Source organism: Ursus maritimus, unplaced genomic scaffold (assembly GCF_017311325.1).
Source record: "Ursus maritimus isolate PB19 unplaced genomic scaffold, ASM1731132v1 scaffold_8, whole genome shotgun sequence".
Classification (NCBI taxonomy): Eukaryota; Metazoa; Chordata; class Mammalia; order Carnivora; family Ursidae; genus Ursus; species Ursus maritimus.
Window position 1 is genome coordinate 39,548,188 of NW_024426996.1, and position 16,191 is coordinate 39,564,378.

At 35.1% G+C, this 16,191-nt stretch overlaps 1 protein-coding gene across 4 annotated transcripts in view; it reads right to left on the reverse strand.

The window, feature by feature from the left end:
• The window catches only part of EXOC1 (exocyst complex component 1), a 58,743-nt gene that overhangs the window by 24,701 nt on the left and 17,851 nt on the right, over positions 1–16,191 (reverse strand). For all 4 annotated transcript variants that reach the window (XM_040625143.1, XM_008701489.2, XM_040625142.1 and 1 more), the window contains 4 exons: positions 14,241–14,468; positions 13,903–14,035; positions 13,144–13,253; positions 5,572–5,721 (listed from right to left, as the gene is read on the reverse strand). In XM_040625143.1, the coding sequence (XP_040481077.1) occupies positions 5,572–5,721; positions 13,144–13,253; positions 13,903–14,035; positions 14,241–14,468 (621 nt within the window). The remainder of the gene's footprint in view (positions 1–5,571; positions 5,722–13,143; positions 13,254–13,902; positions 14,036–14,240; positions 14,469–16,191) is intronic.

Below are 16,191 nucleotides of genomic sequence, written 5' to 3' on the forward strand. Positions count from 1 at the left end.
ATTAGAATTCGTATATCTTTACAGTTTTCACAATTTTTTTTTTTAAAGATTTTATTTATTCGACAGAGATAGAGGCAGCCAGTGAGAGAGGGAACACAAGCAGGGGGAGTGGAAGAGGAAGAAGCAGGCTCATAGCGGAAGAGCCTGATGTAGGGCTCGATCCCATAACGCCGGGATCACGCCCTGAGCCGAAGGCAGACGCTTAACCGCTGTGGCACCCAGGCGCCTCCACAATTATTTTTTAAAAAACAACTTGGATTTATTCTAGCTCAAATGGAAACATCTATAATTTAGCAGAGAAACTCATTTCTTTGTCATATCTGCTTACTATCACATAAAAATATTTTATGCTCTCAGGAAGGATTCTTCACCAGTGGGAGACCACGTATTTTACCAAGTCCTAAGTTAAATGCCACACGCACTTTGACTAAATTTAAATAAATCCACAGGAGAAAAACTGTATTTGGCTATTCTCTTAAATTTATCATGGCATCTAAGCTTCAGCTTCCTTTATTACTTCAAATTAATACATTCAGCTTTATTTATTTTTATTAAAAATTTTTTAAAAAGATTTTATTTATTTATTTGACAGAGAGAGAGAGAGGCAGAGAGACCACAAGCAGGGGGAGTAGCAGGCAGAGGGAGAGGGAGAAGTTGTGGGGCTAGATCCCAGAATCCTGGGATCACAACCTCAGCCAAAGGTAGACACTTAACTGACTGAGCCACTCAGGCACCCCAATACATTCAGTTTTAGAGCAGGTTTATGTTCCTTTAAACATCAGGAGCACCTTTCAAAGGGATATATTATGTGAATATTTGTATACTCATAGTTACCACTGATTTCCTTAGTTTATAGATATATCCTTATAAAATAGTATTTAAATGAAACATAATACACAGATCCTTGGTTTTTCAATTTGTAGGCCACATATATTTCCCACACAGTCCCTGTAAGAAAACTTAGTCTAATAGGCAATTCTTTCCCATGATCTGTGCATAAATTTAAAAGCAAATATAAATTAAAACACATCCTAAAATTGATTCCTATTTCATTGGGCTGTCTCACTTTTTCAATGTCTCATTTTTGCAAGTTTAAATTCTCATAAAAATACTGATCATTGCAAATCAGTAAATAGTTGACAAATAAGAAATTAATTTCACACTATTTGTGAAATCTTCATCAGTGGTTTCTACTCAAATCATTCAACATAGCAGACTGCATTCCAATACCCAAATTGTTTAAAGTGCACATTACTATCCAAGCAATTTAAACAATTTCAAAACAGCTCCTTCGGTATCTAGAAAATAGTGACATGAGCAGACTACTGAAAATCACTCCCTTTTCCAATGCAACTTGAATGACTGGATACCTTTTTTCCAGCTACGTAACAGAACTCATTGGTGGGAAAGGCCACAGACAGGTGTAACCATCAGTTCATTCATTAACCAAATTCTGAAGAATGTCTCTTATGAGGTACCTCTTAGCACCTTGTATACAGCACCTGACATTTAACTATCATGAGTTTAAATATTGACTCAGGCAGTCTTTTCAACTTTACATTGTGCTGACTGTACAGTCTTACCAAGATCTCTGTATTTTACTTTTTCTTTACACAAATGGGTAAATTCCACAAATGTAGAACTGAGGTTGAGAGAAGACGTCTGGGTAATCTTCAAGACTGACCATCAACCTCGGGAGATTACTGGGAGAGAAAAGCTCATTTCCTCCCCTAGCATGGGTGGACCTTCTCGATTATTAGCTGCCCTACATGAATAACCCAGAGCCACAGACAGGGGTTGTAGTCCTGGGGAGGAAGGAATCTGGGCAATTGAGCTATTTCCCTGAGCTCTAATTATGTACACTAAAAAACTGGGCTTTGCTAGATTCAGCCCTAAGCAGAGCTAGGGCAGTGCCTAGTGATTCTTATACCTTGAAGAACGGAAAAAGGCTTTTCTTTTTGCTGCCAGAAAGCATGAAAGCTGCATATACCCAACCAAGTGCAAAAAGTATCTGCATTTAATTATTTCTCACTGAAGAAGCACTATTTAATCTGTTTCCTTCTTTCTTTCTTTCCTTCTTTTATTTCTTCTTTTTAATAAAATTCCCATTTTTGATAACTTCAGCAACCAAATTAGATTATGAGGTAAAATACATAGTCTGTCAAAAGTTCAAACCACAGGATTGAGTAACATTCCTGGGAAATAAGTCAATTTCATTTAAAAAGCTCATTAATATTGTCAATCAAAACTATACTGTGAGCAGAGAATGATTCCATAAATCATTGCTAGGTTGGCTATCATTCTGTTTCTTCACTTAAATTACATTCATGAATACTGCATTATATATAAAGATAGGGCAATAATACTCACTGAGAACACAATTAGGCAAAAAGCTTATTGATTACTTTACTTATTTGAATATTCACTAGGGGACAAAGCACTTGTTGGCACAAAACTCTTAAGGAGATACAATAATGTTTAATTATTCAAAATATTAATCCTCCTAAAACTTCAAAAGGCAAAGAATTCCAGTACTGTAAATATTTTTCCTTAAGATAGCTCCAAATCAGAATTCTGTTGAATGAAAACAAAACAAAACAAAATATAACACAACAGTAGAGTTGCAGAACACTTAAAAGACTAATTCTGAGGAACAAAAGTAATCTTACCTAAAATAGCTGGCCAGATAAGTATATAAATACCTCAGGATACTTATATTCTTTTTGAAAAGCATTTTTAAAATTATACTTTAAAAATATTATCTATTTTACCAAGGTTTATGTCCCCTTCCTTATGATCTCAGTTTAGAAGTAAAGGAAGCCAGATCTTACTTTAAGTGGGCAAAGGCACTTTGAAGAAAAAACACATAAAGACTGATATGTAAGAATGTCCTTGTGCCAAATGTGTTCCTATCGATACACTGATAGGAATGTACAACCTGTTTTTTTTCTTATCGTCATAGTTCTCACAAATTTCTACCTAATCTATCTTCTCATGAAGCATGAACCTAACACTAGAGGAAGCTGTAATAATTATTTCAGTAAGTATGAAGATAAAATGGGTTCATGTACAAACAAGGAAGAATAATCTTCATTATAAAACACTCTGAAAGAGAGCACCACTTTTTGAATAAAACTAGGAAAAACTCTGACTAGCAAAACTAGCAAAAAATAAGATGATTTAGCTATGTAAATTCTGTTAGGACCTTTTCGGCATAAGCACATGGTTTGAGGGGAAGAGCTTTTATATTAACAATCTCAATATTTTTGTTTTCACTCCAAGAAACAAAACACATTACTCTTTCCAATTTGAGAATATCTTTTAAGATCATATTGTCCACATAATTAAATTATTACTAATTATTAAAATAACTTATGCATTACTTAGATTTTTTATTTTTAAACTCTAAATTAAACTCTAAAAACTTAAAAGATTTACATGTTTTTCAGGGTATTTCAGAATTTTAAGTAAACTGCTCTTATATCTGATATATAAATATAGCTGTTTATATACTGGAATTAGGTAGCAATTCTTCAGCTCCCTAAGTGACATGGTCAATTCCAATACTAAAGGTCATAGCAGAAATGCCAGAAAAGTATTGTACCCATGGCTTCCTGCCACAATGGCCATTTATTAAAGCTAAATCAGACCATGTCATTCTACTGCTCAAAGCCCACCAAAACCCCCTCCCCCATCTCCTTCACAGTAAAAGCCAAGTCCTTACCATGGTACACAGTCCCTTCCAGATCTGCTCTACCCCACCCCTACTTTACCTCTCCTACCTTCCTTCTAAGGTCCTGTCCCTGGTCCTCTGTGCTCCAACCACAGTGCCTTCCTTGCTGCTCTCTCCGTACGCCAGGCATGCTCTTGCCATAGAACACCTGTACTGTGCCTGGAAAGCTTTCCCCAAGAAACTCCCACTGCTCACCCACCCTTTTTTTTTTCTTAAGATTTTAAGTACTCTCTTGGGGTGCCTGGGTGGCACAGCGATTAAGCATCTGCCTTCGGCTCAGGGCGTGATCCCAGAGTTATGGGATTGAGCCCCACATCAGGCTCCTCCGCTGGGAGCCTGCTTCTTCCTCTCCCACTCCCCCTGCTTGTGTTCCCTCTCTTGCTGGCTGTCTCTATCTCTGTCGAATAAATAAATAAAATCTTGAAAAAAAAAAAAAGATTTTAAGTACTCTCTACACCCAAAACGAAGTTCGAACTCAACCCTGAGATCAAAAGTCGAATGTTCTACCGACTAAGCCAGGCAGACACCCCTCATCCTTGCTCATTTTAAAAATCTACGCTCTGGTGCATTATTTGAAACTATAGTCTTCCCCCAGTCCCAGCGTTCCCTGCTTTATTTTTTCCAGACACTCAGCAGTACCCTCTAACATACTATACAACTGACTTTTTTGTCAGTCTTTCTCCAACAAAACATGCGCTATGAGAAGGCAAACATTTGTCCATTTCCTTCGGTGCTGTATCTCTAGCACTTACTTAGAACATAACAGGTGCTCAACTCATATATGAATGAATGACTCATCTTCTCCAATTGCTGATGTTTCTGGGACTGCTCCTCTAATCCCCAAGCCTAGAAAGTTTGGCATCATCCTGTCCCTTCCATCACTGAAGTCTCTCTTTTGGTGTCTATTCTCTACTCCTACCACTATCTTCCTGGTTCAGATTTCATTTCATCTGAATTATATTAGGTTCTTAATGAATTTGCCTCATCTAGTTTTTTCCCATGTATGAGGAATGCTGTTAGGGCTCATGGCTCTTCTTTTTCAACATAATTTCTCGCTGCTCCAGAATATGAAATTTCTGCTTCATAGGTTTGCATTCTCCATTGTCCTGATAAAAGGGCATATTTTCCCACCTCTGTCTGTACATCTTGCCGTTCATCCCTGGAATGCCATTTCTCTTTTTTTCTGATTTATCTAATCCCATTCATGATTTAAAACTTAAGTCAAGTCCAATTTCTGCCCTGAAGCTTTCCCCCACGGCTTTAGGACATGGATTTCTCTTTTCTAAACTGCCATACATGTAAACCCATTTTCAGTTTAGCACTTAATGTTTTGCTGATTGTTTTAAGTATAATTGTTCTTCTCACTCAGATGTAAGGCTCTTTAGAAGAGGGACTTGTTTGTTAGGCCCCGTGTGCCTGGAATAGTGAAATGCTTGCTTAATAAAGAGGCACTCTGCACTTGCTTAATCGAACAGGTTATCAATTCTTTGAGAGCAAATACCTCACTTATACGTATATCTTCTAGTCTCTATTTCTATATTGCATATAAAGAAACTTAGGAAATAATTACTGCATTTAACTAAACTGAAAGATGCTTAAGGCCACAGTACAGCCTATTACTATATCAAACCGAAGTTTGAAATTTTGCTCTTCTTTACCCAAGTAAATAAAATAAGTGTTCTGCCTGGTTAATGAGCACTCAGAAATTCAATTAGTTTCTGCTTCGCTAAGAATGTACTACAGTACTTCAAACGTCACTTGGGGAACTGAATACATGATGTCTTGATTCTAGAAGATTATGTTCCATACTCAGTGAGTAATTGATATCAAACTCATACCTTTGTTAGTCCCTCGTATTTTCCATAATCTGTACTCTTTAGCCACTCCATCAACTTGGCATATCGAAGCAAGTCTCTATGAAACGGATGATGATTGGGTAAAGCCAGTTCAACAGAGTGCTGAGCAAGAGTTGAACTCTGATCATGACCCTAGAGTGAGTAAATAAGTAAATAAATGCATTGACAGTGAAAGAAACATGTAATTGAAAATTCTAAACAACGACCACATGTAGCCAACGAAAAGCAAAAAAAGATAGAGAAGTATAAAAACTGAGTACTTACTTATCTTCTTTTATGATCCTGTGTAAATCTACCAAACACCATCACCATAAAATAATCATAAACATGCAAGAACAGCCCTCTGGGATAAATCAACTACCCACCTCATCTTCTAAAGGAGTTGACAATGAATGTTTTAATCAAACCTGTCTCTCCCATACCATTTTACTATTTATTAAGCAAATATACCTCATGATGCAACTGTACTGAGAAACACATCAAATAGGGAAGTCATTCAAAACAAATTGTCTACATCTATGGTATTTTTACTATTAGAGTCTACGATATTTAAAACAACAGATAAGGACATAAAGGATATAAAATTTTAGAACTAGGAGGCACCACAGATGATGATATCCTGGGCTTTCCTGGATAATACTTAGTAGTAGTGTAATTTTAGTTTTTTTAGTAATTTGTTAATTAACTACACATGATTTTATTTTAAAACCTTGACAAGGCTTTTATGTAAATAAATTAATAAGTTATCAGTCAGTCTTAGATGATGCATCCTGACTTTTGATTTGAAAAATATGGGCCTGGAAGATTATCTGTTCCAATGACCTTATTTTCTAGAAGAAATGGAAACTTAAAGGATTAAGTGATTTGCTCAGGTCATGCTGGAAGGAAGAACTGGAACCTTAGTCATGTGAGTCTCACTTCCATTTCCTTTTAAAAACATATGTAACAAAATCATTTATTTTAACCAGACTCAAAAATTGCAAATGCCTACTAGTTACTGGTATCTAAAAAACAAGCAAACAAACACACACAATAAAAATCTTCCCAGCCCTCTTTGGTAACAATCTAGCTCTCTCTGCTACTTGGTCAATATTTGTGATGAACTCAAAGCCAGTGTCTAAGAGATGAGGAGTTGAAAGATTAAAGGAGTGGATTCCCCTTGAAAATGTAAGTTCCCAAGAAAAAGGAAAAGGAAAAACAAGACGGATTTATTTGATGTCAGTCTGACTCAATCTAATTTGCTTAGTCAGAAGTTATTTGTTAGCATTCTGTTAAAATGATACAGTGATTGAGTTTTGGTGCTGGTTAATTCATTTCCTAGTAAAGTTACCTAAACCTAATTATATGTGTATTATACTAGCTGCCATAAATTATCTTTTAAATATCCCGAATTTAAATTCTTTTATTTAGTTTTATTTTTTAAAGATTTTACTTATTTATTTAGAGCGCACAAGGTGAAGGGCAGAGGGAGAGGGAGGGAGAGAGAATCTCAAGCAGACTCTGTGCTGAGTGCAAAGCCCAATGTGGGGCTCGACTTCAAGACCCTGAGATCATGACCTGAGCTGAAATCAGAGTCAGCTGTTTAACCAAGTGAGCAATCCAGGTGCTCCTATATTTAAATTCTTTTAATTTAAAAGAGGTTTCTTTCCTTTATCTAATTTATATGCTTTACTATATACACAGAATAAGAACTTAGTGGTTATGGATTTTTTAAATAATTTCTTTTAACTACAGAGTATTCAGAAAAAATTTCTGGTCTAAGGCAATGAAGAATTCTCTAGCAATTGAGAAGTACCTTTAGAGCAAGAAAGACAGAAGTATAAAACATGCCAAGTACTAAAACACTCATTATTTGAGTTCCTTCTTCATTAAAGCTTTCAAATCAGCCTGTTGGATAATTTTCTTCTTGTAAGATTATATCCCCAATTTAAAATGGATATAAAAGGAAAAATAAGGACCCATTATATAGAAATTCCATATAAAATTAGGCAGAACAATCAATATATTTCTAAGATTAAGGGTTACTTAAGATTAAGAATACTGATATTACTTAATTAAGATTACTGATACCTACTTAGGAAATTGGAACAGAGATAGCAGAAAAGTATCAGAAAACTCAATTGACCAAAATAAGCAGCAGAAAGGGCGAGGCCACACAAGTTCACAACTATTATAGATGCTATATACAAGGTCTACTGTATAGATAGGTCCACAATCCCTTTCTTCAACTCTAAAATACAAAAAGCTCTAAAACCTTCATTTAAATTTGGTGCCAAATCTATTTTAATGGCAAAACTTGACCTGAATTGACATGAGGCTATTTATAGTGTCTATTTATAGTGTCATATATATTTATATATGAATGACTATTCATATTTTTTGCTGTAGGAACATTGTGCTCTTAATCACAGGGCCCTGCTCCAAACCATCCTGGAGTGGTTATAGAATATATATGTACTATATTACTTTACTAAAATCTGAAAAATTCTAAAAACATAGCTGACCCCAAGAGTTTTGGATAGGGGAGCATGGACCTATGTGAACATTCTTTTTTGGATGGCTGACTAAATATAAAACAATCACATCTTCCAAAAGAATCACTGTGGACTAAGAGCTACATGTTGAAAAATGCAACTATTCTATATATTTGGAATGCCTGGTCACCAACATGTTTTCTGTGAGGTAAAGACTAATAATAAATATGAACAAAATTAATCATTTTAAATAAAACAGTTATTACCACTGGATTATACTTCATCTCTCATTACAGTTGCCAAAGGTTAATTTTTAAAATTCTTTATTAATAATATTAGACATCTTTTATCATCCCAAACAATCTGTCTCATTAATTCTCAATGATTCAAGACTCAAAATTATTGTTTATGTTCTTCTTCAATTGTTTACTCGGCCCATTACATGTTACACTATATTACTTAATTTAGTGTCAGAAAAGTTCTTCAAATAAAAACCTTCTCCTCCCCTAAAAATGGAAGAACTAATTATTGTTTGTAGAGGAATTTACAGTTTATAAAGCTCTTTCACATGTTACTATTCAAAGCTTTCTTTTGCAAACAGCATTTTAAGATCATTATACCTGAAAAATTGCCTTCTAATATGAAAACATCATTGCCTTCAAACCATTACAATTAAGATAGATTAAATGTGATTAGTGCTAACAGATTTAATTTTAGAGAAACTGTTCTAAAATCATTATAGAAAATAGGAAAATTACATATTTAAACTGTTTAATTCAATCACTAATACAAGTTATGGGCACTTCTAGAACTCTCATGTGCACACAACTTTATTCTTTATATATCAAAAAAATTAAGACATTGTTTAGTTTCTTATTATATCTTAACTATAGGAAACAATTGGGGGGGTGGGGGTGATGGGGATTAAGGAGGGCACTTGATGGAATGGGCACTGGGTGTTATATGCAACTGATGAATCACTAAATTCTACCTCTGAAGCTAATAATATACTATATGTTAATTAAATTGAATTTAAGTTAAAAAAAGTTTATTATAAATAATAATAAATTAATAACAGTAACAATTTACTGAATGCCTGTTGTCCTGGGTGTGCTCTCTGTCTCTTTCTATATATATAAATTCTAATGTTCACAATAACCTTGTAAACTACTTTCCTCCTCATTTAAGAAATAGCAAAGCTCGGGTGCCTGGGTGGCTCGGTTGGTTAAGTGTCCAACTCTTGGTTTTGGCTGGGGTCGTGATCTTGCAGTCATGGGACTGAGTCCTGTGCTGAGCTCTGTGTTCAGCATGGAGTCTGCTTCAGATTCTCTCTCCCTCTCCCTCCCAGCCATACACACTCTCTTTCTCTCAATCAAATCAATGAATCAATCAGTCCTTTAAAAAAATAGCAAAACTCTATTATTAACATAATTAAAAATATTATAGTAGGTTTTGTCAAATTAATCTAAGACACATTTTCTACAAACTTAGTACATTATAAATTTTCCTTAGTGTATATATTACTAGAATTTGTGGCACAAAGGGGTTAATTAACTTGCTGAAGGTCACCCAGCTAGGAGGTAGCAGAGTCAGGGTTTTGAATCCAGGAAGTTTGGCTCCACCGTCGTACTCTTAACCACTGTAACTGATTTTCAAACAGAAATTATACACTCATTTCAAATGTTGAATAAATTCTCAAAATCTGAGAATTCTTTCTTTCTGTGTTATGGCATGTTTATTTTTGTTTTCTTAAAGAAAAAAGAAAGTCTGAGCAAAGTTCCAACAAACATCACAAAAACTGATCTTAAATGATCATAAGTCTTTCAAAGCTTTTAATTACAGACATTTAACCTGTATTTAGGAAACTGTGAAACATGCTTAAGGAAACAATTTTTGTGAAATGAACTGAATATTGGCAGTATATTTTACAGGCTTTATTTTACCATGTGATGTTTCTATAAATATATGTTGAAAGAAAAATTCCCAAGCTTAAGCATATAGCAAAACCCCCACAATTTCAGTTTTTCCCGGTTGTAGTTTTAGTTGGGTGCATAGTCAGTTCTTATCGTATTGCAAAAGACCATGTACAGAATTATGAGGTCTCTGCAGGACCCAAGGGGGACAAAAAACGCAGAGAAGAGTTATCCTTTCAAGCCGAATCTTCCAAAAGACAACCAAAATAATTTTTTAAATACATACACTTTATGCAAGTACTTCCTCAATTTCATTAGCCTTAATTTGACTGCCTGTTTTCAGTATCAGAATCCTAATTAGCGTAAATGACCTGAATCTCTAGTTCAGTATCTTCTTAGATATACAAACCCCTTGTAAATGTAAAAATTATAGGTAAGAGTCTACAATTTCAATGGAAGATGAGTGTGTAAGATCATCTAAAAGAGTCAAAAGAATCCAATCAATTGTTAAAAACATTACTCTATTATGTGTATATATAGTAAGAAGTGAATATTAAATAAAAATGCATTTCACGTTTTCATTAAAATATAGCTATGTGGAAGTACTACTATGAAAGCTCTATCAGAGGTAGCATGCTCTGGATCAGTGATTCCCAAATGCGAAGATGTTTTTTTACTGGCCTACGGCACTAAGAAACAAATAAAATGACGGCAGAGTTTCTCATAAAGGGAAATGTGCTTAATTTGGAAGTCTGAAGTTATATTCTTTTTAGTGCCAAGATAAAAAGATAGTGAAAGGATTTCTTTTTTAAAGTTTTTATTTGGTAAAGTAAAAAACTGGTGACTTAGTAAGTCTCCAAATTCTATTTCTTTTAATTTTACGGATGTGTGAATTTTAAAAAGACTGGGAATCAGTGCTCTTAAATTACTGGTATGTTGTGATCAATAGATTATTTCCACTGTATTCTTCTGTACAGTAGTTACACATGTTGAATATACATACATTTGCCAAAAACTGCATTGCAGACTCTGTTCAAGTCTTCGTATCCACGATGCTATACTTGACTACCTAAAATCTCAGTAAACTCACTTTTCATTAAAACTTTTTAGCACTTGTACATATATATATAAACTATGTATATGTAGTCATACAATTAACAATTTCATATATGCATTGCTGTAGAGCTTTAAATACATTAGTCTTAATGTCTCTTTAGAAGCATCTGGACTGTAAGAGCCATTTCCTATTCTTACATATGGAAACAACAAGTATTCAAGAGGCACACAATGAAAATCTGCTAAGATACATACTATAATATGGTAATCAATTTTCCCAGCTCATTTGTTCCACAACTAGGACTAGAAATACCCATGTTCCCCAACTCTTTTGCTAAGTGACCTGATGCACTGAATTCAACACACAGAAAAATCTCTTTTCTGTATTTCGGACACCCTCCTCCACTTTCTTCAGCACATCCTAGGTCATTGCAACATTCTGGTTTTTCAACATGCATCACTCACATGTAACAATACATATTAGACTTTCAGAACTGGAAGCATTCATAGTAAACAAAGCCGTTAGTTTACAAAGCAAGGAAGCAAAATCATAATAATCATAATTAATACTGCATGTTACAACAAACAATGAAGGGTGCAGAAAGAGCTGTTTACCTACAGTAACATTCTAACATATCCAACATTTCCAATGCCATCTAGAAATGTGGATAACGTCACTATCAACAATGTCATTTTTAAAAACCACGGAACTGGGGAGAAATAAATATTAAAATACTAATGTAAGAAAAATGTGATGAGTATTTCCTGTGTGACTTCTAGATCTACTTTCTTCGTGCTACTTTTCGGGTCAAGTGAAACATTAAGAGAGTCTTCCCCAATGTCTCCCTCGCACCCTTAGTTATATGGTCTTCCTTTATGCTCACATGTGTGACCGCTACAATAACATTTACCCTTCCTGAGTATATCTACCTCCTTCCCATAGACTGTGAGCTGCTTGAGGACAGGATCAGCTTCTCACCTATCTCAAGTAAATGTCTGGTATGCATCCCAATCACCCGGTAAAAGTTTCTAAATAAACGAAGGAGCAGAGAGTGAAAGAATGACAGGAAGAGAGGCAAGCAGGAGATGAAATGCCTTTCTGGCCAAATTAAACTTTTTCCTCTGGGACATTAAAAAACTGCTATAAATATGGTTAACGGGCAGCTTAAGTCAGTAAAGTTATAATCTATAAAGATTCTGCTGCTGTTAATTTAGCAAACTTTATAGGAAAAAAAAAGAATCAGAGAAGCTTGAGCCAAATTTAATGTACTCACAGGCACCGAAAGAAAGTAGGACCTGTTATAGAGCTGAAGGAGGGCCTGAGTAAACTAATCGGAAATAAAATAGAGTAAATACAATTGTTTTCAAATACTGCAAAGTGAAAACAAGGTAAGAATCCAATGTTTCAGACAGTATTTCTTGATGAACAGAATTTCTCTCAATTTTTTTTTTGTCCAATAACCCTAATAAGAGATGAAAAACATAAGAAACCTAATCTATTACTCCAGATTAAAATGCCTTCTATTCAAATCCCTCTAAGGTACTCTTAATATTATTAATATTAATATTAACATTATTGCCACAACCTTAATTATAACCTCCTTTTCCATATAAAAATGTAGATAAAGGGTTTATATAAAATTAAATCCAATGGAATTTACAACTCAGCTATAGTCATTTTTCTCATATATAAAAATATATACAGCCAATGAAACATATATAACACTTGAGTCAAGTCCTGGTTCTTACCTTAAAATACTGAGAAGTAAAATAGGCCAAGCAGCAAATATGTAACAAGTTTGGACTTACTTTTATAAATAAGAACATATAAATGGTATGTGTAATAAGTAAGCATAGTTATTTATTTGATTTCTAGAATCAGAGAGTTTTAGCTGAAAGGAACCAGATGGTCTACCTCAGGAGGCAGTTGAGGCCCAACACACATCTATGAGCAAATACTTAAAAATCTTATTTAAAAATCTCAAATAAACATGTGAATAAACATATGAAAGAATTTACTGTGATCCCAATTAAATACATTACAATTTTTGTGGAAATATATATATAAAAGCTACAGAAACATGCCAGTTTTGTTAATGAAATAAAATTACCTGTTGAACAAAAACATTGTTGAGGTGACTGGCCAGTCTCCGTGCAAACTGTTCTCGCAAATCACTGAAACGCTGCTGCTGCTGTTTCACTGCCAAGAGCATGTCATGGCCTAAAACCAGAATATTTCTTGACTGATTTAATAGGTAAGAAGATTTCTCCGACCTTCAATGAATACATTTATAACAGTATCCATAGTTCTGTTTTGAAGAACCCAAAGTTTTACTTGTTTTAATCATTTGCTTTATAAAAGAAAGGTGAGCAAGAGAAAAAAACAGTATAGCACAGCAGTTCTCCAAGGGTGGTCCTGCCTCAGCATTATCTGGGAACCGCTGGACATGTGGATACTGGAGCTTTGGCCCAGACCTACTGAATCTGGGGCTGCGGCCTGGCAATATGTGTTTTAACAAACCCTCTCCATGATTCTGAGCAAACTCAAGTTTTGGAACCATTGGCCTAACAAAACCTCATGCTCTCTGGTCTAATCAAAGCATCGACTCTGTGCTCGGTTTTGTAGACAGTACTAGAGAAAAATCATGGTGTTAACTAGAGTCACTGCTGATCAATCACAGGAACTAAAATAGAAAAGTTCTTAGTGCCAACAGAAACATGATTGGAAAGACGTGAAACTGGTCTGAGGAGCTAATACTACAGTCACCCTAAACCACTTGCCCCATGTACTTCTTGTTAAAAGCTTTATACCAAGTTACAGGCTTAGTCTCAGATTCTTGGTCAGATTTTATCATTTCTAATGAACATACCTGGACGAAGAGCTACATTCATGCACTGCAGAAGGGCATCAGCGGCATTGGTGCAGGCCTCAATGCCTCTAGAAGAAGCAAGATCACCCTCCTGAAGGGCCTTTATATGACCTTTGGCCAAGTCCATGTGGTTCTGGAATATATATAAATATACCATTTGCACATGTAATTTTGGGACATTTACAGTTAAGATGCTACTCAATCCTATCATAACGTCTTTGGAATTATGTGAAATCTTACTCTCACAAGAAAATGAGAAAATGTTTACAAATGGGTGTTATATATCATATTATATTTTTCTGTTTTTGTTGGTGGTAGCAATTTACCAACATACTTACCACAAGAAATTCTATTTCAGACAGGAGTTTTACATTATTAGTGTTACTGAGATGAATTAGGTGGTTGCTTTCAGAGATCTGATCCATTTGTTCTTTTACACTTTGGAGCATTTCCTCGTAACTGCTCAGTTTCAACTCAATCTGATCCACCTCCTTTAGAGCCTCATCCAGCAACTTCATCAGGATGTTCACTTGCTTCTCAGAGGCCATGATTGATTGGATGTTGGCCTACAACATGAAAAACAAAAGTAACTCTTCGTATTATTTAGATGTATAAAAGTAGTGTTCAGATGAAATATTGCTAAATCCCTTTGACAGCCGAGTAACAAAGACTGGTAAGCATCTACACATTTATTTTAGTTCATCACTTTATGTTTATGTTCCCTTTTTACACAGTATTTCAGGAAGATACACTGGCCTCTCTATCAAGGTTAGAGACCATGCCTCAGTATTTCATATTTCCCCAGATTGTACAAGTAGGGTTCTGCCCCACAATGTATCATCAGTGTCGATATATTCCCATTTCTGACACTTCCAATTCTACCAGCTATAAAAATCTTCTATACTTAATATTGTTGTAAAATGCCAAAAAAAAAAAAAAGCATAATTACCTGTGCAATACCTTAATAAAGAGGGTAGCAGTGAGATCAGTCTTTGAAGGATACACTGAACTAATTTATAACTGTAGTACAACTGATACTTACATGATGTGGAAGAGCCACGACCGTAAGACCACATGGCCACAGACTATATATCCATAAGATAGCGCCTTCTATTGTCTTCTTTCTTTTCTCTTTCATTTGCAACTACTGTACATTTTTTTCCAGGCAAAGTGGGAACAAGCCACCATCCCCTTATCATTGTTTTCTAAGCGATTCTGACTAATGATTCTAAGTTTCCTGAAATATGGAAGCTGTCAAATCCAAAATAAAACTGGCAAGCAATGTGATAACTTGTAACATACATGCAATATTCATTAGAAAAGAAAATATAAACCACTAAGCCACACTAAGAAGGCAGGTAACAGGGTATGAGGAAAAAACTTGCATCAGGAACGAAAAGAATCAAGGACAGTTGCGGCAGTAATTTCACACGTATTTTATATGCTATTCGTAATAACTCAACTGTAAGTGTAGCCCAACTGTAAGAGTCAGCAGGACTCTGGGCCACTGAATAGATCTCTCAAGTAGCAGACGTGGGGCTCGACCTTGACCAGGACAATTTCCACTGTTAACATCTTGAAGTTTCTTCTAGGCTTAGCTTCCAGTGAGTTTTATAAACTTGTAAACTTGAACTATTTGTGTAATCTCTGGGCCTGAGTTCAACCTCATAAATTCTGTACCTTTCATGTATAAAATGCCAAAATTTTTTAAGTCTTTAAAATATTCCTCATTCTCTGAGGGTTTTTCTTAAATGCTTTTTTGTCTAAACAAAACAAAAAACACCACATGTTCTTGTTCTAGATTTTTCTCACATTAGTGGTGTTATTTTTAGCTATGTCTTTTAGCTTTTTACTTTCTAAAGATGTGCATTGAGTTTACAGACTTAGAAACTGTGCATACAAATTAAAAAGAGCTATCTCAAACATTTTAGCAGGGGAGCCAAACATCCTTTTCCTCTGGCTCCTTGTTTTCACTACATTTATTCTGTTCCATTTGGGTAAATGATTCACTTATTTCAAACTAATTTTTCTATTTCTAATTTGTACCTTTTTTTCCCCCCCAAAACCACAAAAATGCTATTCTTTTGCAGCGAATTACTCTGCAGTGTTTCAGAGGCTGGGGGGAAGCAGCCCCAAGTTGGTTTCTGGTCGGCTACTTTTTACTTCCATCGCTTTGTGTCAAAAACCCCCCCAAATCCCCAACCTCAGCCAACCGCCTTCACTGGCCTAATTAACAGGAATGGTTCTGTCTTTCGAACAAGAGCAGTGAGAGATAAGGCATCTCGTAAC